This window comes from Oncorhynchus mykiss, chromosome 16, assembly GCF_057628025.1.
Source record: "Oncorhynchus mykiss isolate SJ-2025 chromosome 16, ASM5762802v1, whole genome shotgun sequence".
NCBI classification, from domain to species: Eukaryota; Metazoa; Chordata; class Actinopteri; order Salmoniformes; family Salmonidae; genus Oncorhynchus; species Oncorhynchus mykiss.
Window position 1 is genome coordinate 23,747,292 of NC_143037.1, and position 23,797 is coordinate 23,771,088.

At 45.0% G+C, this 23,797-nt stretch overlaps 1 protein-coding gene across 1 annotated transcript; it reads left to right on the forward strand.

Moving 5' to 3' along the window:
* Positions 1-370: 370 nt before the first annotated feature.
* On the forward strand, positions 371-23,193 carry med1 (mediator complex subunit 1). The gene is made up of 16 exons (XM_021565305.3): positions 371-948; positions 1,685-1,791; positions 2,102-2,180; positions 2,355-2,409; positions 2,717-2,849; positions 9,839-9,867; positions 10,015-10,086; positions 10,182-10,256; positions 10,420-10,583; positions 12,535-12,646; positions 12,843-12,967; positions 15,428-15,552; positions 16,878-17,079; positions 17,424-17,519; positions 17,878-17,983; positions 18,274-23,193. The coding sequence occupies exons 1-16, from the start codon at positions 831-833 to the stop codon at positions 22,055-22,057; spliced, it is 5,382 nt and encodes a 1,793-aa protein (XP_021420980.2). The 5' UTR covers positions 371-830; the 3' UTR covers positions 22,058-23,193.
* The last annotated feature ends 604 nt before the right edge of the window (positions 23,194-23,797 follow it).

The window sequence follows — 23,797 nt, forward strand, 5'->3', positions numbered from 1 at the left end:
TCTTATTATTATTATCATCAATCCTGATGCCTACTATAGTCCCTTTACCCTGCCTTCATGTACATATCTACCTCAAATACCTCGTACCCCTCCCTTGGTACTCCCTGTGTATAGATAGCTCCATTCATGTGTAGCCTATTTTATTTTAGTTATTACTTTTTTTTAAATGTTTTTATTTTTAACCCTGCATCGTTGGGAAGTGCTCGTGAGCAAGCATTTCACCGAAAAGTCTGCACCAGTTGTATTCGGCGCATGTGACAAATACAATTTTAAGATATAATTTGAACAACAAGACCTCCGACACAGATAGAACAATGAGCCAGATGTTTCACAGATATATACATCTGAAGCATGCGGTTGGCGTTTCCAAGAAGCCCAATGGCCGGCAGTGGGAGAAGATGGAGCGAGATGGATTTTGACCCGATATTCTGCTAAACATTTGATCTCAAAACAGTTTTCTCTTCCCAAAAATAAAATCTGTACGAACAGAGTGGACTAAGTTTTGTAGACTTGACCTTTGCCAACGTTTTTTTTATTAATTTAATTGCGTTGTTTAGGAGTACAAGGGCTTATTTAGTTATTGCACACGCGCACTTCTCAGGGTAGGAGTTCCCAAACGTAAAAACGCAAATACATGCTAGAATGCGCCAATAGGATCTGGCTAGCTAGTGCTTGGCTGTGCCCACCTCCTTATCTGCTCCCGTTCGAAACGGCATGCTGTGGTCTATCTTGGGTTTAGTTATAACATCGTTGACTACGAAGTCCCACCCACTACGGAAGTCCAGTGCGAAGCGACAGTGTAGCTAGCAAAAAGACGCTAGCTAGTGAAGATGGCGGCGGTTTCTATGCAGGGCTGTAGCCCAAACCCAGCAAGAGAACTTACCCTTTCAACACAATCTGGGGGAAACCAGGCTCTTGCAGATCGGGTAAAAGCTGAAGAAGGGACAGGTGAGTTGTATCATATATGTGCAATTGGAGTGGTTACGCTAGGGTCAGATATTTGTTGTCAGATCAGTTACAACAAGCTGAGAGCAGGCTAATGCTAGCTAGGGTATTCGTGAGCTATATTAGCTACCTAGCCAGCATTGTAGTTATCATGCTAGCTAGCTACTATAATACACCATTATGTTTTTCTACGGGAAATTTGTATTTAAAAAACAGTTTACTGTTACTGCCAACTATATTAAATGCACCTGGATTAGTTACGCGGACATGAGCTACCTAGCCACTTTCTTGTACTAGATACGTTGTAGTTAGCAACACAACCACCGTCCGAGAGTCATGCATGTATCTGCACAACTCTTATCAATAGTTAATTATGCAGATATAGACTGTAAGGCTTGGCTTTTAATCTCCCATTAACCCCCCCCCCCAAATAAAGGATTTATTACATAGCCTACTCTAACTTCGATGCAACATTTTTACATTGTGCTTAACCCTCTTGAGAGCGCAATGTAAAAACTCAGTGAAAACTCTCTTGGTTGCATCAAAGCTAAGCCTACTCCATCAATTCCACTGTGTTTTGTGTAGGACACAATATAAACAAATTATGTAATTAGCTATGTAATTAGGATGTTACTAAAACTAGCTTATATTGTTCTCTTGGAATGTCAGGCATTGAACACTGAAGTGCTATAGTTCCAATTGAATGTAATGCTCCGTTGTGCACCTTGCTTATTCACAGAAGCCGAGAAGCAGAGTCGCGTGAACGCTCTGCTGGAGAGACTCCATGCCAAACACAATGCCTCACGGCCTTGGCAGGAGACCAGCAAGGTGGTGCGCCAGGCCATGGTGAGAAGATGGAGAGAATGTGTGAATGAAATAATAGGAAATGATGGAATGCTAAATATATAGAGTTAGGAAAGCGTGTAAATTGGTCCGGTTGCACACCTTATAGATTCCGGAAGATACATTCATACAGGTGGAAAAAGAGACTCCGGCTCACTGGCATTCTTGCATGCTCCACAATGTGATTAATGGATCTTAAAACCAACGTTTTAGTCAATAGAACTTCATTGGGGTAAACCCAAATATACATACATTATGAGTTAGAAAATCTTTACTCTCTAATCCTTCCCCCCTCTTGTTTCGTCGGTCACAGGAGAAACGTGGTCAGATGAATGCGGCTGGACACCAGCTCCTGCTCACCTGTCTAGAGACCCTGCAGAAAGCACTGAAAGGTGAGACGCCAAAGAGAGACAACTGATCACAAAGACAACCTGTCCTATTCATTGAAAGTGTTCCACGGGCAATTCTGCAATTGAATGCCAATATCAATCGCTCCTGTATCATCAGATTCTTGACAGTTGAAAGACAATCTGCTGAGTTTTTAAATTTGTCTCTCTCGGCTCCAGTGTCCTCCCTGCCGTCCATGACAGATCGCTTGGAGTCCATCGCTCGACAGAACATGTAAGCTCTTCCTTTCTTCTTGTCTCACTCATTTACTCCTTCTTTCCCTCCTTCTTTCCCTCACCAGGTCACCCATCCACTGATTCCTTATTCATACCATTGATAGCATAACCGTGTGTATTTTATTAAGTGTGTGTATATGTGGTGTATATCTGTTGTATAGTACATTCCTGACTGAACAATGGATTTCCAAACTTGGCAAGAAAGTCATTGTTTGAGGAGGACATGGTTAGCCACATTGAGTCTGATTTGCCTCCCTCTCTTTCTCTCTAACCCCACCCCTACCATCCTCATCCTCTCCCACCAGGCTGGGGTCCCATCTGAGTCCTTCGGGGACAGAATGTTACATCACTTCAGACATGTTCTATGTGGAGGTGCAGCTGGACACGGCTGGTCAGCTGGTGGATGTGAAGGTGGCCCACCACGGAGAGAACCCTGCGGTCAGTACTATCCCTTACCTACAGCACTATTACTCTATGTCTATTTGGGCTGTCCCTGCCTAAAAAAGCTATTGGTTGACCGAGAGTTGTATGTTTCGACCAATTAATTCCTTTACTTAGATTTGTTTGTATTGGGTATATGTTGTGAAGTTGTTAGATATTACTTGTTAGATATTACTGCACCGTCAGAGCTAGAAACAAAAGCATGTCGCTACACTCGCAATAACATCTGCTAAACATGTGTATGTGTCCAATAAAATTTGATTTGTCATTTTTTTTTCAGTGTACTTTTCCATATATAGACACATCCTGTATGTTTCAATCAAGTCAACCTTATGCACTGAGCTGGTCTGATGCTTTAAGCCAGCTATTTGATGAAATAATGAAGACACACAAATGACTAGAGGGAGTCCGACCGCAATTAATTTGATTGTGCCGCCTGGCTCAGACTTGCTGCGCTGTGTTAAAAAAAAAAAAGGGAGAGTGATTTTCTAGCACCCGTTGCCTCTCTCCTCCCTGCTGCAGTGACCACCACAGAACATCAGTGTGTATAGCATTGTCCGTGTTGCTGAAGCTGCAACATAATTACGGCCATTTCTGACTGAGAAGTTCTGTTATTGAAATGGTTACTGGTTGCGCAGGAGGTAAAGGGGAAGTCAGATGTGTGGAATAAATTTGACTAGTTGTGAGGGAAAACTGGAGATCAAGAGAAATAAGGTATTGAGCAAGCGCTGCGTGCATATTAGGCCTACAGTGAGGGGGGAAAGTATTTGATCCCCTGTTGATTTTGTACGTTTGCCCACTGACAAAGAAATTATCAGTCTATAATTTTAATGGTACATTTATTTGAACAGTGAAAGACAGAATAACAACAAAAAAATCCATGAAAAACGCATGTCACAAAATTGTATAAATTAATTTGCATTTTAATGAGGGAAATAAGTATTTGACCCCCTCTCAATCAGAGAGATTTCTGGCTCCCAGGTGTCTTTTATACAAGTAATGAGCTGAGATTAGGAGCACACTCTTAAAGGGAGTGCTCCTAATCTCAGCTTGTTACCTGTATAAAAGACACCTGTCCGCAGAAGCAATCAATCAATCAGATTCCAAACTCTCCACCATGGCCAAGACCAAAGAGCTCTCCTAGGATGTCAGGGACAAGATTGTAGACCTACACAAGGCTGGAATGGGCTACAAGACCATCACTGTATGTGTGCCAAACACGTGCTGTTAAATTACAATATAAGGCCTACAGCTCGATGGTGGTTATATAAGGCTGCTGTAATAAGCCTACTAATGACAATAACATGACTTATTATTGTGATGATCATAATAGTAATAACAAGAATGAAATCAAGGAAAAGAGAGGGTTATTATTATGGATATAATTTACCTGCCAATTTGGAACATTGTAAACAGCACTAAATACATTATAAATAATACCAGAGAGGCTAGTCTAACGTAAAACAAAATGGGAAGCCTTTATTACAGCATAGCAAGCATTTAAAAACAGCTCATTTGTGAAATTGTTCCGTCATGCTTGCGGCTCACGGAATCCGTAGTCTATCAACCAAACACTGAAACAGGCAACAGAAGCAGGATCTGTCTTACAGTATTTCTATCTATATATATATATATATATATATATATATCAGTGCCTTGCGAAAGTATTCGGCCCCCTTGAACTTTGCGACCTTTTGCCACATTTCAGGCTTCAAACATAAAGATATAAAACTGTATTTTTTTGTGAAGAATCAACAACAAGTGGGACACAATCATGAAGTGGAACGACATTTATTGGATATTTCAAACTTTTTTAACAAATCAAAAACTGAAAAATTGGGCGTGCAAAATTATTCAGCCCCCTTAAGTTAATACTTTGTAGCGCCACCTTTTGCTGCGATTACAGCTGTAAGTCGCTTGGGGTATGTCTCTATCAGTTTTGCACATCGAGAGACTGACATTTTTTCCCATTCCTCCTTGCAAAACAGCTCGAGCTCAGTGAGGTTGGATGGAGAGCATTTGTGAACAGCAGTTTTCAGTTCTTTCCACAGATTCTCAATTGGATTCAGGTCTGGACTTTGACTTGGCCATTCTAACACCTGGATATGTTTATTTTTGAACCATTCCATTGTAGATTTTGCTTTATGTTTTGGATCATTGTCTTGTTGGAAGACAAATCTCCGTCCCAGTCTCAGCTCTTTTGCAGACTCCATCAGGTTTTCTTCCAGAATGGTCCTGTATTTGGCTCCATCCATCTTCCCATCAATTTTAACCATCTTCCCTGTCCCTGCTGAAGAAAAGCAGGCCCAAACCATGATGCTGCCACCACCATGTTTGACAGTGGGGATGGTGTGGTCAGGGTGATGAGCTGTGTTGCTTTTACGCCAAACATAACGTTTTGCATTGTTGCCAAAAAGTTCAATTTTGGTTTCATCTGACCAGAGCACCTTCTTCCACATGTTTGGCGTGTCTCCCAGGTGGCTTGTGGCAAACTTTAAACGACACTTTTTATGGATATCTTTAAGAAATGGCTTTCTTCTTGCCACTCTTCCATAAAGGCCAGATTTGTGCAATATACGACTGATTGTTGTCCTATGGACAGAGTCTCCCACCTCAGCTGTAGATCTCTGCAGTTCATCCAGAGTGATCATGGGCCTCTTGGCTGCATCTCTGATCAGTCTTAGAGGTTTAGAGGGACGGCCAGGTCTTGGTAGATTTGCAGTGGTCTGATACTCCTTCCATTTCAATATTATCGCTTGCACAGTGCTCCTTGGGATGTTTAAAGCTTGGGAAATCTTTTTGTATCCAAATCCGGCTTTAAACTTCTTCACAACAGTATCTCGGACCTACCTGGTGTGTTCCTTGTTCTTCATGATGCTCTCTGCGCTTTTAACGGACCTCTGAGACTATCACAGTGCAGGTGCATTTATACGGAGACTTGATTACACACAGGTGGATTGTATTTATCATCATTAGTCATTTAGGTCAACATTGGATCATTCAGAGATCCTCACTGAACTTCTGGAGAGTTTTCTGCACTGAAAGTAAAGGGGCTGAATAATTTTGCACGCCCAATTTTTCAGTTTTTGATTTGTTAAAAAAGTTTGAAATATCCAATAAATGTCATTCCACTTCATGATTGTGTCCCACTTGTTGTTGATTCTTCACAAAAAAATACAGTTTTATATCTTTATGTTTGAAGCCTGAAATGTGGCAAAAGGTCGCAAAGTTCAAGGGGGCCAAATACTTTCGCAAGGCACTGTATATATATATATATATATATATATATATATATATATATATATATATATATATTCTATATATCTATATATATCTCTATCTATCATATATATATCTATATATCTATATATATATATCTATATATATCTCTATATCTATATATATCTCTATCTATCATATATATATATATATATATATGATAGATAGAGATATAGATATATATATCTATATATATAGATATATATAGATATATATATATAGATAGATAATATATACACACACACACACACTGGGGAGAACAAGTATTTGATACACTGCAGATTTTTCCTACACTTCAACTGTGAGAGACGGAATCTAAAACAAAAATCCAGAAATTCACATTGTATTATTTTTAAGTAATTAATTTGCATTTTATTGCATGACATAAGTATTTGATCACCTACCAACCAGTAAGAATTCCAGCTTTCACATACCTGTCAGTTTTTCTTTAAGAATCCCTCCTGTTCTCCACTCATTAACTGTATTAACTGCACCTGTTTGAACTCCTTACCTGTATAAAAGACACCTGTCCACACACTCAATCAAACAGACTCCAACCTCTCCACGATAGCCAAGACCAGAGAGCTGTGCAAGGACATCAGGGATAAAATTGTAGACCTGCACAAGGCTGGGATGGGCTACAGGACAATAGGCAAGCAGCTTGTTGAGAAGGCAACAACTGTTGGCACAATTATTAGAAAATGGAAGAAGTTCAAGATGACGGTCAATCACCCTCGGTTTGGGGCTCCATGCAAGATCTCACCTCGTGGGGCATCAATGATCATGAGGAAGGTGAGGGATCAGCCCAGAACTACACGGCAGGACCTGGTCAATGACCTGAAGAGAGCTGGGACCACAGTCTCAAAGAAAGCCATTAGTAACATACCGTCATGGATTAAAATCCTGCAGCGCACGCAAGGCCCCCCTGCTCAAGCCAGCGCATGTCCAGGCCCGTCTGTAGTTTGCCAATTACCTTCTGGATGATCCAGGGGAGGAATAGGAGGTGGTCATGTGGTCTGATGATACAAAAATATAGTTTTTTTTACTAAACTCCACTCGCTGTGTTTGGAGGAAGAAGAAGGATGAGTACAACCCCAAGAACACCATCCCAACCGTGAAGCATGGAGGTGGAAACATCATTCTTTTGGGATGCTTTTCTGCAAAGGGGACAGGAAGACTGCACTGTATTGAGGGGAGGATGGATGGGGCCATGTATCGCCAACAACCTCCTTCCCTCAGTAAGAGCATTGAAGATGGGTCGTGGCTGGGTATTCCAGCATGACGACAACCCGAAACACACAGCCAGGGCAACTAAGGAGTGGCTCCGTAAGAAGCATCTCAAGGTCCTGGAGTGGCCTAGCCAGTCTCCAGACCTGAACCAAATAGAAAATCTTTGGAGAGGGCTGAAAGTCCGTATTGCCCCGTGACAGGCCCGAAACCTGAAGATCTGGAGAAGGTCTGTATGGAGGAGTGGGCCAAAATCCCTGTTGCAGTGTGTGCAAACCTGGTCAAGAACTACAGGAAACGTATGATCTCTGTAATTGCGAACAAAGGTTTCTGTACCAAATATTAAGTTCTGCTTTTCTGATGTATCAAATACTTGTCATTTAATAAAATGCAAATTAATTACTTAAAAATCATACAATGTGATTTTCTGGATTTCTGTTTTAGATTCCGTCTCTCACAGTTGAAGTGTACCTATGATAAAAAAAATTACAGACCTCTACATGCTTTGTAAGTAGGAAACACTGCCGATTTTGCAGGTTATCAAATACTTGTTCTCCCCACTGTATATACACACACACACACACACAGGGCATTTGGGAAAGTATTTGACCCCTTTTTCCTCATGTTACGTTTCAGCTTTATTCTAAAATGGATTAAATACCCCCCCCCCCCCCCCCCCTCAATCTATACACAATACCCCTTAATGACAAAGCGAAAACAGGTTTTTAGACATTTTTGCCAATGTATTAAAAATAAAAAATGATTACCTTGTATAAGTATTCAGACCTTTTTGCTTTGAGACTCGAAAATGAGCTCAGCGGCATCCTGTTTCCATTGATCATCCTTGAGATGTTTCGACAACTTGGAGTCCACCTGTGGTAAATTCTATTGATTGGACATGATTTGGACAGGCGCACACACTTGTCCATATAAGGTCCCACATTTGATAGTGCATGTCAGAGCAAAAACCAAGCCATGAGGTTGAAGGAATTGTCCGTAGAGTTCCGAGACAGGATTGTGTCGAGGCACAGATCTGGGGAAGGGTACCAAAAAATGTCTGCACCATTTGAAGGTCTCCAAGAACACAGGTCTCCAAGAACACGTCCATCATTCTTAAATGAAAGGCGTTTGGAACCACCTAGACACTTTCTGGAGCTGGCAACCTAGCCAAACAAGCTGAGCAATCGGGGTAGAAGGGCCTTGGTCAGGAATGTGACCAAGAACCTGATGGTCACTCTGACAGAGCTCCAGAGTTCCTCTGTGGTAATAGGAGAACCTTCCAAAAGGACAACTATCTCTGCAGCACTCTACCAATTAGGCCTTTATGGTAGAGTGGCCTGATGGAAGCCACTCCTCAGTAAAAGGCACATGACAGCCCGCTTGAAGTTTGCCTAAATGCACCTAAAGACTCTGACCATGAGAAACCAAGGTTTGTTTTCAGACCCTTTACTCAGTACTTTGTTGAAGCACCTTTGGCAGTGATTACAGCCTTGAGTCTTCTTGGGTATGACGCTGCAAGCTTGGCACACCTGTATTTGGGGAGTTTCTCCAATTATTCTCGGTAGATCCTCTCAAGCTCTGTCAGGTAGGATGGGGAGCGTCGCTGAAAGATGTTCAGGTCCGGGCGCTGGCTGGGCCACTCAAGGACATTCAGAGACTTGTCCAGAAGCCAATCCTGCATTGTCTTGGCTCTTTGCTTAGGCTTGTTGTCCTGTTGGAAGGTGAACCAATCTGAGGTCCTTGTTTTCCCAGGCTAAACTTGCTGGCTGGCTGAACTGTACTATTTTTCTGACGCATTGCCTTTGCCCGTCATACAATCATGTAGCTAAGAAATTAGCTGGAAAGAAACTTGAAAATATTTATTGTTTTGTTGAATAGTCGTGACTGGTTTGAGATATCTGTTGTAAAACGACGGTGGCGAAGAATATCTTTGCTACTTAATGCGGATCCAAGATCAGTTTTGAGATCCACCGGCATCATTGGCGTAGGGTTGGCTGGACGTTTTTGACTGTTTTTGAAACTTGGCCAACACAGACATATGTACCCAGTTTTATACTCTCAACCTTTTAATTTTTTTTATTGTATTTGTTGATTTAAAGCAGAGTTTATTAATATATGAGCAATCCAGGAATGTCACAAGTTAATTGACACGAGAGAACTCGAGAAAATAGCATCTCTACAGAGCGAAGTGACTACAATGAATGGCCAAATGACTTCCGGACAAAAATTTGGGTCCGCCCGTGGAGCTACTCCTCACCACTCCATAGTCGCAGAATTAAATCATTAGAACATAATTCAACAATATCCAGTAATGTATTGAACTGATCGTTTTGCTTAAGAAGTCTATGCAGATAAGTTGCCCGTAAGAAGCTTCAGATCGGACGCAACGGCATTTAGCGACACACTTTAGCTATAAAATAAGTGATACACGGTAAATATGTTATCCAAGTATTTATGTTTATATTCATTCTTCTTTACAGAGCTGTCCGGAGCTGATTCAACACCTGAGGTGAGATTTTAGATAAAATAAATAATATAAATATTACGTAATTATTATATTAAAAAAAAGCTAGACATTTTTGCGGTAAAATTTTTTTCTCTCATTTCATTCTCATGATGACATCTTGGTTGTAATTTTTTTCCAACCTCTCTAAAGGGATAAGAACTTTGAAGAGTTCTCCAAACATCTTAAGGGCCTAGTCAACCTGTACAAGCTTCCTGGAGACAAGTGAGTTGCTATTAGAGCACTATAAGTGGTTGTGGAATTTAATTACATCAAATGCTGTTATACTTCATTTTTATCTTTATTGCGGTTCCCACCAGTAAGCTGAAAACAAAGATGTACCTGGCACTTCAATCCCTCGAGCTGGATCTTACCAAGATGATGCACATGTTCAGGTATGTATGCATTGCGGTTTGACTAGGTGCATCACAAAACCACAAACATTTCTCCCTCCGTAAAAAAAATGTTTTCCCAAGAGAGCTTTTTGAGTGGTTTCCCCTTTGAGAAAAATATGTTCCTGTCAGAATGAATTGTCACTATTGTGTGTGTGTGTTGCAGGTTAGCCACCAACGCTAACACGGTGGAGACCATCCTTCATGGGAGCGTGGGTCTGCTGACAGCCAGGAGCGGCGGCCATCTTGTCTCCCTCCAGTGCTACGTGTCCCCGTATGATGTGTTCGAGGAAAGAACAGGCTCGCAGCTCAACTTCACCGACACAAATGGTGAGGGGGCGAAAGAAGTTTGCCACAGTGCTGCCCAGAAAGCCAATGCAGTGCTTTCCGCTCGTTGGGGCTAATCCTAAATAGAGATGAACACATTTTCTTGATTCAGCCATGGTTTAATAAATAAAAATTGTTGAAAAGATATACAGTTGAAGTCGTAAGTTTACATACACTGAGGTTGGAGTCATTAAAACTCGCTTTTCAACCACTCCACAAATTTCTTATTGAACAATAGTTTTGGCAAGTCGGTTAGGACATCTACTGTGTGCATGACACAAGTAATTTTTCCGACAATTGTTTTACAGACAGATTATTTCACTTATAATTCAATGTATCACAATTACAGTGGGTCAGAAGTGTATATACACTAAGTTGACTGTGCCTTTAAACAGCTTGAAAAAATTCCACAAAATGATGTCATGGCTTTAGAAGCTTCTGATAGGCTAATTGACGTCATTTGAGTCAATTGGAGGTGTACCTGTGGATGTATTTCAAGGCCTACCTTCAAACTCAGTGCCTCTTTACTTGACATCATGGGAAAATCAAAAGAAGTCAGCCAAGTCCTCAGAAAAAAAATTGTAGACCTCCACAAGTCTGGTTAATCCTTGAGAGAAATTTATTGAGAGAAACGCCTGAAGGTACCACGTACATCTGTACAAACAATAGTATGCAAGTATAAACACCATGGGAACACGCAGCCGTCATACCGCTCAGGATGGAGACGCGTTCTGTCTCCTAGAGATGAATGTGCTTTGCTGCGAAAAGTGCAAATCAAACCCAGAACAACCACAAAGGACCATGTGAAGATGCTGGAGGAAACGGGTACAAAAGTATCTACATCCACAGTAAAACTAGTACTATATCGACATAACCTGAAAGGCCGCTCAGCAAGGAAGAAGCCACTGCTACAAAACCACCATAAAAAAGCCAGGTTTGCTACGGTTTGCAACTGCACACGGGGAAAAATATTGTACTTTTTGGAAAATGTCCTCTGGTCTGATGAAACAAAAATAGAACTATTTGGCCATAATGACCATTGTTTTGTTTGGAGGAAAAAGGGGGAAGCTTGCAAACCGAAGAACACCATCCCAACAGTGAAACATCATGTTGCAGGGGTGCTTTGCTGCAGGAGGGACTGGTGCACTTCACAAAATAGATGGCATCATGGAGGTAGGAAAATGATGTGGATCTATTGAAGCAACATCTCAAGACATCAGTCAGGAAGTTAAAGCTTGGTCGCAAATGGTTCTTCCAAATGGACAATGACCCCAAGCATACTTCCAAAGTTGTGGAAAAATGGCTTTTTAAGGACAACAAACTCAAGGTATTGGAGTGGCCATCACAAAGCCCTGACCTCAATCCCGTAGAAAATTTGTGGGCAGCACTGAAAAAGCTTGTGCGAGCAAGGAGGCCTACAAACCTGACTCAGTTACACCAACTCTGTCAGGAGGAATGGGCCACAATTCACCCAATTTATTGTGGGACGCTTGTGGACAGCCACCCAACACGTTTGACCCAAGTTAAACAATTTAAAGGCAATGCTACCAAATACCAATAGAGTCTATGTAAACTTCTGACCCACTGGGAATGTGATGAAAGAAATAAAAGCTGAAATAAATTATTCTTTCTACTATTATTCTGACATTTCACATTCTTAATATAAAGTGGTGATCCTAACTGACCTAAAGACAGGGAATTTTTACTAGGATTACATGTCAGGGATTGTGAAACTGAGTTTAAATGTAAACTTCCGACTTCAACTGTAGGTTGGCATGCAATACACCTGGCAACTTATAATCATCTAATCTGTTTGGCTGGATTTGCTGACTTGGCTTAAATAGTACAAGATTTTGGAACTAGACTATATATTAAATAATCAAATGATCGTCCTTTGGCCATCTTTCTCCACTTGTGCATGTCTTAACATGGCCCTACTTTAACTCCTGTACAGTCCCTCGCTCTCTGGGTGTGAGTGTATCTGTGACGGTGGAGGGGACCTCGTCAATCTACAAGCTACCCATCGCCCCCCTCATCACGGGATCTCACCCAGTGGACAACAAGGGGTGAGACCTCTCCCAAATTTCAGACATTCAATTTAAGTTCCAGAGCAAAGATTTAGATGGTCTTAAAGATATTTTTTGGGTGAATAAAATACATCAGATACTTTGTTCATAATAAATGGGTAATAAGTAGTTATTTTGTTGTGGGGGAATAACTGGATCATTTTGAGATTGTGTGTGTGTCTCCTCTCTGTTGCAGAACCCCCTCCTTCTCGTCTGTGACCAACTCCAACTGTGTGGACCTTCCTGCCTCTTTCTTCCTCAAGATGAACCTGCCCATGCCCTTCTCCCTCTCCTTCATCCAGAGGATGGGCAATGCTACAGGTGGGTGGAAACATATAGTTTCTGTACCATACTCGGAGTATAAGATATTACCGAATGTACGCACAAGGGGTGTTATAAAAATAAAATGAGTGCAAAACGGTTTAGGTTACAGGGATCTTGATCCAGGAGGGGATTGAATGTCTCTGTTCTAACCAAGAAGCTTGATCTTGACATCTAGCCACTTTGCAAACCAAATGCGTAGAGGCCTGAGCTGGATGTACCGTGCCTTCAGAAAGTATTCACACCCCTTGACTTGATTCCACATTTTGTTGCGTTACAGCATGAATTCAAAATGGATAATCGACACACAATACCCCATAATGACAAAGTGAAAACATGTATTTTTAAATGTACAAATAAGTATTCACACCTCTGAGTCAAGAATATAATCACCTTTTGACAGAGTCTTTCTGGGTAAGTCTGTGTGAGCTTTGCACACCTGGATTGTACAACATTTGCCCATTTTATTATTATCATAATTCTTCAATCTCTGTCAAATTGGATGTTGATCATTGCTAGACAACTATTTTCAGGTCTTGCCATAGTTTTTCAAGCAGTTTTAAGTCAAAACTGTAACTCTTCTACTCGGGAACATTCAGTCTTCTTGGTTAGCAACTCTAGTGTAGATTTTGCCTTGTGTTTTAGGTTATTGTCTTGCTGAAAGGTGAATTAATATCCTAGTGTCTAGTGGAAAGCAGACTGAACCAGGTTTTGCTCTAGGTTTTTGCCTGTGCTTAGTTCCGTTTTATTTTTATCATGAAAAACTCCCCATGCATTAATGATTACAAGCATACCCATGTCATGATGCAGCCACCACTATGCTTAAAATTATGGAGAGTGGTACTCAGTAATGTGTTGTATTGGATTTTCCGAAAACATAACATTTTGTATTCAGGACAAAAAGTGAATTGCTTTGTCACTTTTTTGCAGTATTACTTTAGTGTCTTGGTGCAAACATGGGGCATGTTTTTAAAAAAATGTTATCTGTTATTTTACCAGGTAAGTTGACTGAGAACATGTTCTCATTTACAGCAACGACCTGGGGAATAGTTACAGGGGAGAGGAGGGGGATGAATGAGCCAATTGTAAACTGGGGATTATTAGGTGACCGTGATGGTTTGAGGGCCAGATTGGGAATTTAGCCAGGACACCGGGGTTAACACCCCTACTCTTATGATAAGTGCCATGGGATCTTTAATGACCTTAGAGAGTCGGGGCACCTGTTTAACGTCCCATCCGAAAGACTGCACCCTGCACAGGGCAGTGGGATATTTTTTTTAGACCAGAGGAAAGAGTGCCTCCTACTGGCCCTCCAACACCACTTCCAGCAGCATCTGGTCTCCCAGCCAGGGACTGACCAGGACCAACCCTACTTAGCTTCAGAAGCAAGCCAGCAGTGGTATGCAGGGTGGTATGCTGCTGGCATACCAGCAGCATATGTGTGTTCTGTACAGGCTTCTTTCTTTTCACTCTGTCAATTAGGTTACTATTGTGGAGTAACTACAATGTTGTTGATCCACCCTCAGTTTTCTCCTATCACAGCCATTAAACTCTGCAACTGTTTTAAAGTCACCATTGGCCTCATGGTGAAATCTCTGTGCGTTATCCTTCCTCTCTGGCAACTGAGTTAGGAAGGACGCCTGTATCTTTGTAGTGACTGGGTGTATTGATACACCATCCAAAGTGTAATTAATAACTTCACCATGCTCAAAGGGATATTCAATGTCTTCTTTTTTTCTTTTTTTACCCACCTGTGTCTTTGTGGTTGAATCTGTTTGAAATGTACTGCTCGACTGGGGGACCTTACAGATGTGTTAGGGTACAGAAATGAGGTAGTCATTCAAAAATCACGTTAAACACTATTATTGCACACATGCAACTTATTATGTGACTTTTAAGCAGATTTTTGACTCAACTTATTTAGGCTTGCCATGACAAAGGGGTTTGAATACTGATTGACTCGAAACATTTCAGCTTTAAAATGTTTAATTAATTTGTGAACGTTTCAAAAAACATAATTCCATTTTGACATTATGGGATATTGTGTGTAGGCCAGTGACCAAAAAAATATCGCCATTTTAATCCATTTTATATTCAGGCTGTAACACAACAAAATGTGGAAAAAGTCCGGTGGGTGTGAATACTTTCTGAAGGCACTCATTTATTTGACATATCTTAGATTTATTATACTTCTAGTTATAAGCCGTGGGGTAACACGCACCCCTGCACCCACCCCCTTTAAAGAAATGACGTTGAAACAGTATTGAAAATCATACCGTCTGCATTTCGAAATACCCCTACAGTTGGTATATCGCCCAAGTCTAGTGTGGTGTATCTATGGGTTTGTTTGTTTTGCATTTTGTTGCTTTTTGTTTTCGCCCCTGTGTAAAAGTGTGAAGATGTGGGTGTTTGTGCACACGTCTGTGTCAGTTAACCCCCCCGCCCCCTCCCTCCTACCAGGGATTCCTGTGTTTGAGACACCCCCCACCCTGTCGCCCCTCTACGAGCTCATCGTCCAGAATCAACTCCAGGAGGAGGGGGGGAACCCCCTGACCGCCCCCACACACGCCATGCGCTTCTACGCTGTGAGTATCCTCCTCTCACTCCCCTCTTAGACCGGCTTCCTGGGCCCTTGTGTAGATGTGTGTGTGTAGATGTGTGTGTGTGTGTAGATGTGTGTGTGTGGGCGTGTGTGTGTGTGTGGAAGAAATATGAGGAGAGCTCCCCTCAGATAGGCTAGGTGAAATATGAACTGTTGCTTACATCTATCCGCTCTTCTCAGATCGACTACAGAAGGGCGGTTTTTGGTTAATTTTCATTTCAATCGTCAGATGACGTCAAGCGCTCCGTCACGTTAGTACGAGAGTGCACGCAACTGCTTCTTGAGGGCTGCGGTGTGTGGCACTGCTTTTCTTGTCGTCCCGATCCTTCCCGACCTGTGAATGTCAAGTGATTGGCCGGGAAGTCTCAGGTTTGACTCGGTCCAGTGAAAAGACGAGCCTGTATGAACGGGTTGTGAGCTACACATACCTCTTCTAACATCTCAAACAAGACAAGTGAAACACAGCAGTACAGTTTATTTGAAGTGGGGCAAAAAAATAGCCTATCAGTCTTTTTTAATTTGGCTCAACCATAAAGAGCTTACCAGTATATTGGAATTCGGTAGTTTTAAACACTGAGTTAATTCTGTCTCTGGAAGAAAAAAAACAAGGCTCTCCCATAGAGTTAGCGGGCTCGTCTTTTGTATTTGTCCTGTTATGGCGTCTGTGAGAGCAAGGGGCAGTGCCATAGAGCCCCACAGTGGAGGTGTCATGATACACAAGCATTTCGCTACGCCCGCAATAACAACTACTAAATATGTGCATGATACCAATACAATTAAGTTTGATTTGATACCCATAAAACCTAGCGGTCAAACGGGTAAATGGTTCCAATTGTTTTTTTCCAACAGGGGATTTTTAGAAACACTTAAAATAAGGGCTCTGTCACCTTGTCTGAGAGAGGGGTAAGGGTAAGCCTACACGGAACACAGCCCTTAATGGAAGTGTTTCTAAAAATCCCCTATAGGAAAAATGAATGATGGAAAAACATTTGGAACCGTTTCCCTGTTTGACCGCTAAGCTTTATGGGTATTATGACTCACACTGTGGTACTCTGTTGAGGCCATCTCCATTTAGAAGTAGTACATTTTCTTCTTCTTTTGGGTTCTAGCTAATATTGGTGACTTTACCGCCACCTGCAGTGCTAGAGATCTGAACCATATCTTGTCATTCATTCATTTAAAATAGTGGGAGCCCTCAGTGGCAGCGTCCATGCAACAAAAAAAAAACCCGGTTACATCCGTGATGAGTCCTAACTATCTCTATGGGCTCTCCATCTTACCTTTTCATTCTCCTCTCCCTCTGCTCAGTCGTTGCCCGACCAGCAGCACTGCTACTTCCTGAATGGCGACGCCCCGGTGCAGGACGGGCACTCGCTGCAGGGGACGCTGGTGTCCAAGATCCCCTTCCGCCACCCAGCCCAGGTGCCCGCCCTACTGGATGTTATCAGGCACCAGGCAGCCGCCAACACACTGATTGGCAGCTGCGTCAAGCGCACCTTCATCAAGGATGGTGCGTAGTGGTGGTGGTAGTGGCTGTAGTTGTTGACCAACTGAAACAGGGAGGGGCCTGCGCTTGTCCAATAAGAACGGCTAACTAATGAACACAACTGGTCCTGGAGAACTGCAGTGTTACAGGGCTGTTCCATCTCAACCCGAAATACAAAATCATTTTCATATTGTTACTCTAGTCAGCATAATACAGTACATGCCAACGCATTGTTTGAGCTGTCCGTACTGATGCTGATCAAAACAAATGGAAGTGTTCAACCCACAAAAACAGAAATTGTAATTGACATGAGATGGAATCGTGCGCTTTTCAGTGATGTAATATCCTGTTGTGTAATCCCCCTCCAGACACTCCAGGACTGCTACAGTTTGAGGTGTGTCCTCTGACCGACTCCAGCTTCAGCGTCTCCTTCCAGCACCCTGTTAACGAGTCCCTAGTCTGTGGTGAGGACATACACTGACATTACCATCGAATTAAATGGAACATAATTGAATGTATCCCTATGGACATTACTGCTGTTTCAGTCCGCCAGCCCTCCAACCGGCCCTGTGACTTTCACAACAGAATTGACTTTAGATCAACTCTGGCCCTGTTGGTCTGACATTTTCACTCACTCTTGACTATGGAAGAAAATGTGCTTCTTTACTAGCTCCAGCTCTTTTACCTTGATGTTGAACCTAAAACATTGATACAATTTGCACTGTCCTTGTCAAATAAACTCTCTCTCGAACCTCTCCTTCTGTCTCCTCTCACTCTCCGTCTCTCTCCTCTCCACCATCTCCTTCTCTCTCCCTCTTGCAGTGGTTATGGAGGTGATTGACTCCAGGCAGGTGTCCTGTAAGCTGTACAAAGGCCTTTCCGATGCCTTGATCTGCACTGACGATTTTATCACCAAAGTGGTCCAGAGGTGAGCGGCCATTTTCTCTGTTTCAAGTGTCCTTCACGCAATCTGTTTTATGTTGTAGTAGATGCTTCTCAGCCTTTCTTGTTGTTACCCCACTGCAAAGAAACCAACCCAAATGGTTTCATTCAATATGCTTTATTCAACTAAATACAACAATTTTGAGGCCATGTGACCTTCAGTAGAAAATAATTGGTGTTTAAAATAAGTGAACAGATAAATGACAATTTAAAAAAAATATATAAAAAAAAAAAACTTTATGTCCGCCCCGTCACCATTCGGATTCCTTTCCTCAGGTGCATGTCCATCCCTGTCACCATGCGGGCCATCCGGCGGAAAGCGGAGACCATCCAGGCAGACACGCCAGCCCTCTCCCTGATTGCCGAGACGGTGGAGATCATGGTGAAAAAGAACTTACCCCCTGCTGGAAGCCCCGGGTACGGCATGGGCACAGGGGTTGACCCCACCAACCCCATGGGGCTCCCGGGTGTCGGTGGAGGCAACACTCCCACCGGGAACAGTGGGGGAGGTAACTTTGCCGGCCCAATCACATCTCTGTTCGGGATAAGTCGCAGCCAAAGCCAGGGGGGAGAGTGTACACCCCAGGGTGGGGCAGCTGGACAGCAACAGCAGGGGGGTCAATCAGGGGACGACTTCAGCAAAGTGACCCAGAATCCCATTCTGACCAGCTTGCTGCAGATCACGGGCGCTGTGGGCACTAGCCCCACTCCCCAGAACAGCTCTTCCGGATCGCAACCCCACCAGACTCCGCCTCCCACCTCCTCCCCTGCCACCAACACCAAGAACCACCCCATGTTAATGAACCTGCTGAAAGACAACCCCGCCCAGGACTTTGCTGCCCTCTATGGCTCTAGTCCCCTAGAGAGGCAGAACTCTTCCTCTGGGTCGCCACGCACTGATGGCATGGGTGGCACCTGCCCCGGAGGTGGCACCAAGGGCAAGAAGAAGCGTCCCAGAGGGATGGAGAAGGGTGGGGTGCCTGGGGCAGGAGGAGGGGGGATGGGAGGGATGAACAAGCAGCAGTCGGGGTCCATGCAGCCTCACCACCACCAGCACCAGCCCACCGAGGACGACTTCCACCGCGAGCTCTTCTCCATGGACGTGGACGCCTCCCAGAATCCCATCTTCGACGTCAACCTGCCCGGCGATGGCTTGGACACGCCCCACAGCATCACCCCGGCGCCCAGTCAGTGCGGGACCCCGCCTTCCGGGGCTGGAGTGTCCTACCACTCGCAGTCGCACGTCCAGTCCCAGCAACAGCAGCAACCACCTCCGGGTTCATCCTTGCCTCGCATGGTACGCCTATCGAGCTCCGACAGCATTGGCGCGGACATAAACGAGATCTTGTCGGACTTACCCGAGCAGACGGGTAAAGGCGGCAGCGGTTCGCACGGGCAGCACCACCTGGGCAGCGGGGAGGACGGGGGCCCCCTGGGCACCCCGCACCGGGACTCGTCCAGCTCGGGACAGGGCAGCGCCGTGTTCGAGGCGGACATCTTCAACACCAACAGCAATGAGAACCCCTTCACGAACGCCGCCGACCTGATCGCCGAGGCGACCGCCACCACCCCCACTAGCGACTCCTCGTCCACCAACTTCTTCCCCGACACGGTGGACTTCAACCCCGAGCTGCTGACCTCCAGCCACGGCTTCCCCCAGGCCTACTTCGACGACAGCTCACCCAGCGCCGATGGAGACCTGGACCTGGTCAAAGGCTTCGGTGGGAGCAGCCAGCAGAACACGCCGTCCGGCACCCCCCAGAATCCCACCCCGCACGGCCAGAGCACCCCCGACCCCTCCCTCAAGGACCCCTTCGACATTTCTGGCATAGTGTTCGGGGGCAGCAGCGGAGGGGGCAAGCCACTGCTGGGTCAGGCCCTGGATCTAGGGGACTCGCACTCGTCCCACATGGGGGGAGGCCAGAGCCCTCTCATGATGGCCATGGGAGGGGGGAGCAGTGACTTCAAGAGTGGCGAGGCCAAAGCCAAACAGCAGCAGCAGGGACTTATGAGGGCGAAGGATGACAATGGGGGCGGGAGTGGGCGCAGCTCAGGGATGGGGATGACTGGCAGCAGCTCCATTGAGGGGAAGCAGGTGAAGCGAAGCCGCACCCCTTCCAGCGAGGGCAAGTCCAAAGACAAGCCCCCCAAACGCAAAAAGCTTGATCCCGACGGGAAGTCCCCATCTCACAGCACAGGGGGGCGACCCTACACCCCACCCAGCGGAGGCTCGGGATCTGGAGGCAGCATTGGCGGAGGATCCAAGTCTCCCGGTAGCTCCGGGCGGTCGCAAACTCCACCAGGAGGTGCCACACCACCTATCCCTAAGATCACCATTCAGATTCCCAAAGGAACACTGTCTGGTGGGAAAACCTCGTCCCATGGCGGGTACACCTCAAGCAGTTCGGCGGGTGGTGGCACGGGGGGTGCAGGCAGCACTAGCGGAAGCAAGAGCCATCATTCTCACTCCTCGTCTTCCTCAGGCAAGATCAAGAGTAAGGAGGGCACCCTGGGCCAAGGCATCAGCTCCAAGCCTGGGAGCGTGGGAGGGGGTGTTGGAGGTGGACCCCCCCAGATGAAGAGCTCTTCACAGGGAATGGGTGTGGGGAAGCCAGGCTCTTCTCCCATCACCAAACATGGACTCTCCGGGTCGGGAAGCAGTGGTGGCGGGGTTGGAAGTGGGAACAAGATGAAGCCGCAGGGGGGCAAGCCTCCCGGGTCCCTCATGAACCCCAACATCAAGCCCAACATTTCCCCCTCGCACTCTCGCCCCAGTGGCTCTGACAAGCTCTCTTCCACCATGAAGATGCAGCAGTCGCAAGTCCCAGGAACTCCGCCGTCCTCCAAGGCCAAGTCCCCCATGGGCTCAGGGGGCGGCGGCTTGGTAGGGTCCAAGTCATCCTCCGGTGGGGGGATGGGCTCCCAGAAGCAGCTGGGCGGTGGTGGTTCCTCTTCCGGCTCCTCGTCTTCCACCTCCTCCTCCAGCTCCTCTTCCTCTGGCTCCATGCCCTTTTCCGGAGGCTCCCAGTCTCAGTATGGCTCTAGTGGTGGCGGAGGGGGTGGTTGTGGTGGCGGACAAGGGAACAACGCGAACAACCCCAACGCCAAAGGAAAGTCCCCCAGCCGCAACAAGAAGCCCTCGCTGACTGCAGTCATAGACAAGCTGAAGAGCGTCGGCGGGGGAGGGGGTCCTGAAGACGAGGGAGATCCGCCTGTTGGTGGCAGTGGTGGGACTGGTGTAGGCGGACCAGGGGGCGGGCCACCAAACCTCGGCCCCTCCAAGCACGGAATGTCCTCTCAAGGCGGGGAGTACCCGATCAAACGAGAAAAGTCTGAGAAAGAGGGCAAGTCCAAAGTGTCCGTGTCGGTGGGTGCCAGCGGGGACAAGAAGCTCATAGATCCCAAAAGTGGAGGCGTAAGCAGCACGGGCGTGGCCAAGATCATTATCAGCAAGCCGGACGGCGGCTCACCCAGCATCAAGGCCAAGGTGACCCTGCAGAAGCCCGGAGAGGGCTCGGGGGAATCCATGCGCCCCCAGCTTTCCGGTCTCAAAGCCTCACCCCTGTTCAGCGGCTCCACGCCCAAGCACGACCGCTCTTCCCCCAGCCACAGCCGCTCGCCGGGCTACACACCGCTCAACCACGACAGCGAGAGCGAGTCAGGCAGCAGCTCTGTGGCAGAGAAGTCCCACCAGAACAGCCCTAGCTCGGACGACGACCAGTCCATGAGGCCCGTGCCCCCGCAGGACTACATGAGCTCCATGCCCCTCAGCTCAGGGGAGAAGCACAAGAAGCACAAGAAGGAGAAGAAGAAGCAGAAGGAGAGGGAACGCGAGAGGGACAAAGATAGAGAGAGGGAGAAGAAGAAGTCGTCGTCTATGTCAACTGGGAACGTTTCGCACGGTCCCATGAAGGCTGACAGCTGGTCGCGGTCACCCATTTTGGCCTCGGATACGTCTCTCTCTATGATGGGCTCGGACCGTCCCTCCCGCCCCAGTCCTGTCTACATGCGGAATGAGGACGATGACCTCATGGACTCGGCCCTCACTGGCAACCTATAACCCTTTCAATAGACACACATTTGATTTGGATTTTAAAGGCCAGCCTGTAACTTTCATTTCCAATCAAAAGTCACGCCCCTGGGGGTTTAAAGAGAGAGACCAATAATGTGAAGGTTGCTGGTTCAAATCCCGGGCCAGGCAATGAAAAGTGGGAGATTAGCATACAGATTGCTGTACAGATTCCAGGTGTACCATCTTCTGCCTGTTGTGCCCTTGTGCAAGCAAGGCCCTTTATCCATAAATAGCACGAGTATTGCTAGTGGCAGCACTTTTGACATGAAATGAGAACTTACAGAATGTGCCTTTTCATAATCTTGACTGCAACTCTTCCCTTGGTGTCCATGCCATATTTGCAAAGACTGGCAGCACTCTAACAGTAGGCCATTTATCAAGCAGATCTTTGAAACGCGGTCTGAAGCTCTACCAGTGTACCCGTTTTCTTTTTTAACGTGTGTCTTTTTTTTACGTATCAGTATATGTCCAAGAATGACAAATACAGCAGGATTCAACTTTGAAATCCAAGTGTGTTCTACAGCCATATTGTTACCTCGACCTAGACATGGAGATGCCATTTTCTACTGTGATGTGGGTGGAGGGTGAGGCATTTTGGAATTAAAGGGATAGTTCACCCATCACCACCTAATTTGGGTGAACTATCCCTTTTAAGAAAGTCCACACGTACCCAACCACACATGGTATCTGTTTCAGTCTGCTCGGCAGAGTCTGTACGGTTTATTTGAGCTACGATGTTGGTTGTATTTTAAGTTAAAATATCTTTTAGATTCATTATTTACTCTAGCGGCACCAAACATAGAAGATTGCGGCTCTGTTTTTGATTGGGGGGGGGTTAAAAAGAGTTAAGACTGTATGTAGCATTGCACCATGTTTAAAAATAGAAAATAACAACATGTAAAAAAATATATATATTTTAAATATTTTGTTTTTACAAAGTATCATTCGGCAAGGGTTGTAACATCTTATTGTGTGTTTAAATGCCTTAAATGTGTATTCAGAATATTGTGAATTTTAGATTTTGATACCTCTTTTAACATGTAATGGGCAGGTGAGTGTTGAGATGTAGAACATTTTTTTGCAGAGAAGTTTGGCAAGCTTAAAATAAATATTTAAACGCTAAATGATTTCTGTCCTCTGTGTACACCTTTTCATGTTTGTTTAGAGTTAACTATTAGTCGACTAGCTCCAGGCTTGATATTTTATAGAATTGAGTTATCGATTCATAATCTTGTTTAATCCCAAAAAACACCTCTATTCGATTACTGAGCAGTCAAAGTGCAGTTACTAGTAAGTAATATATAAGAACAAAGTGTTAATACAATGTAAGTAGTGCCATTACAGCATTACTACACAGGTAATAATTGAAATTACAATTGAACAGCTTCCCAAATCCCAGACTGTAGCTTTTAGGATTTCTAGTGTGCCCAAGGGGCACTGCAGTTGCATCCATCTCCTGCAGAGGTCAGTATTGAGTCGTGCTGCAAAATCCCCATAACCCTATAATAACCATGAAACCAACATTTCCCTGCAGGATGGAATTCCTGTGGTTATGATTAGAGGGTAAAAATACATTCCATGACTTGATTCACTATTCTATTAGCAAAAATACAAGGAGTGGAAAAATATTGGGGACCAAGGCAATAATACACATTCTAATGAGTGAACCAGAACGTGTTTAGTGATTAATATGCAAATAAATGGGATTGGTTGACCTTGTACTGAACA

Coding starts and splice junctions, on each gene's coding strand:
- med1 (XM_021565305.3), top strand. CDS start 831: ATGGCGGCGGTTTCTATGCAGGGCTGTAGCCCAAACCCAGCAAGAGAA. Junction 2,410..2,716: donor TCCATCGCTCGACAGAACAT/GTAAGCTCTTCC, acceptor CTCTCCCACCAG/GCTGGGGTCCCATCTGAGTC. Junction 10,087..10,181: donor TACAAGCTTCCTGGAGACAA/GTGAGTTGCTAT, acceptor GGTTCCCACCAG/TAAGCTGAAAACAAAGATGT.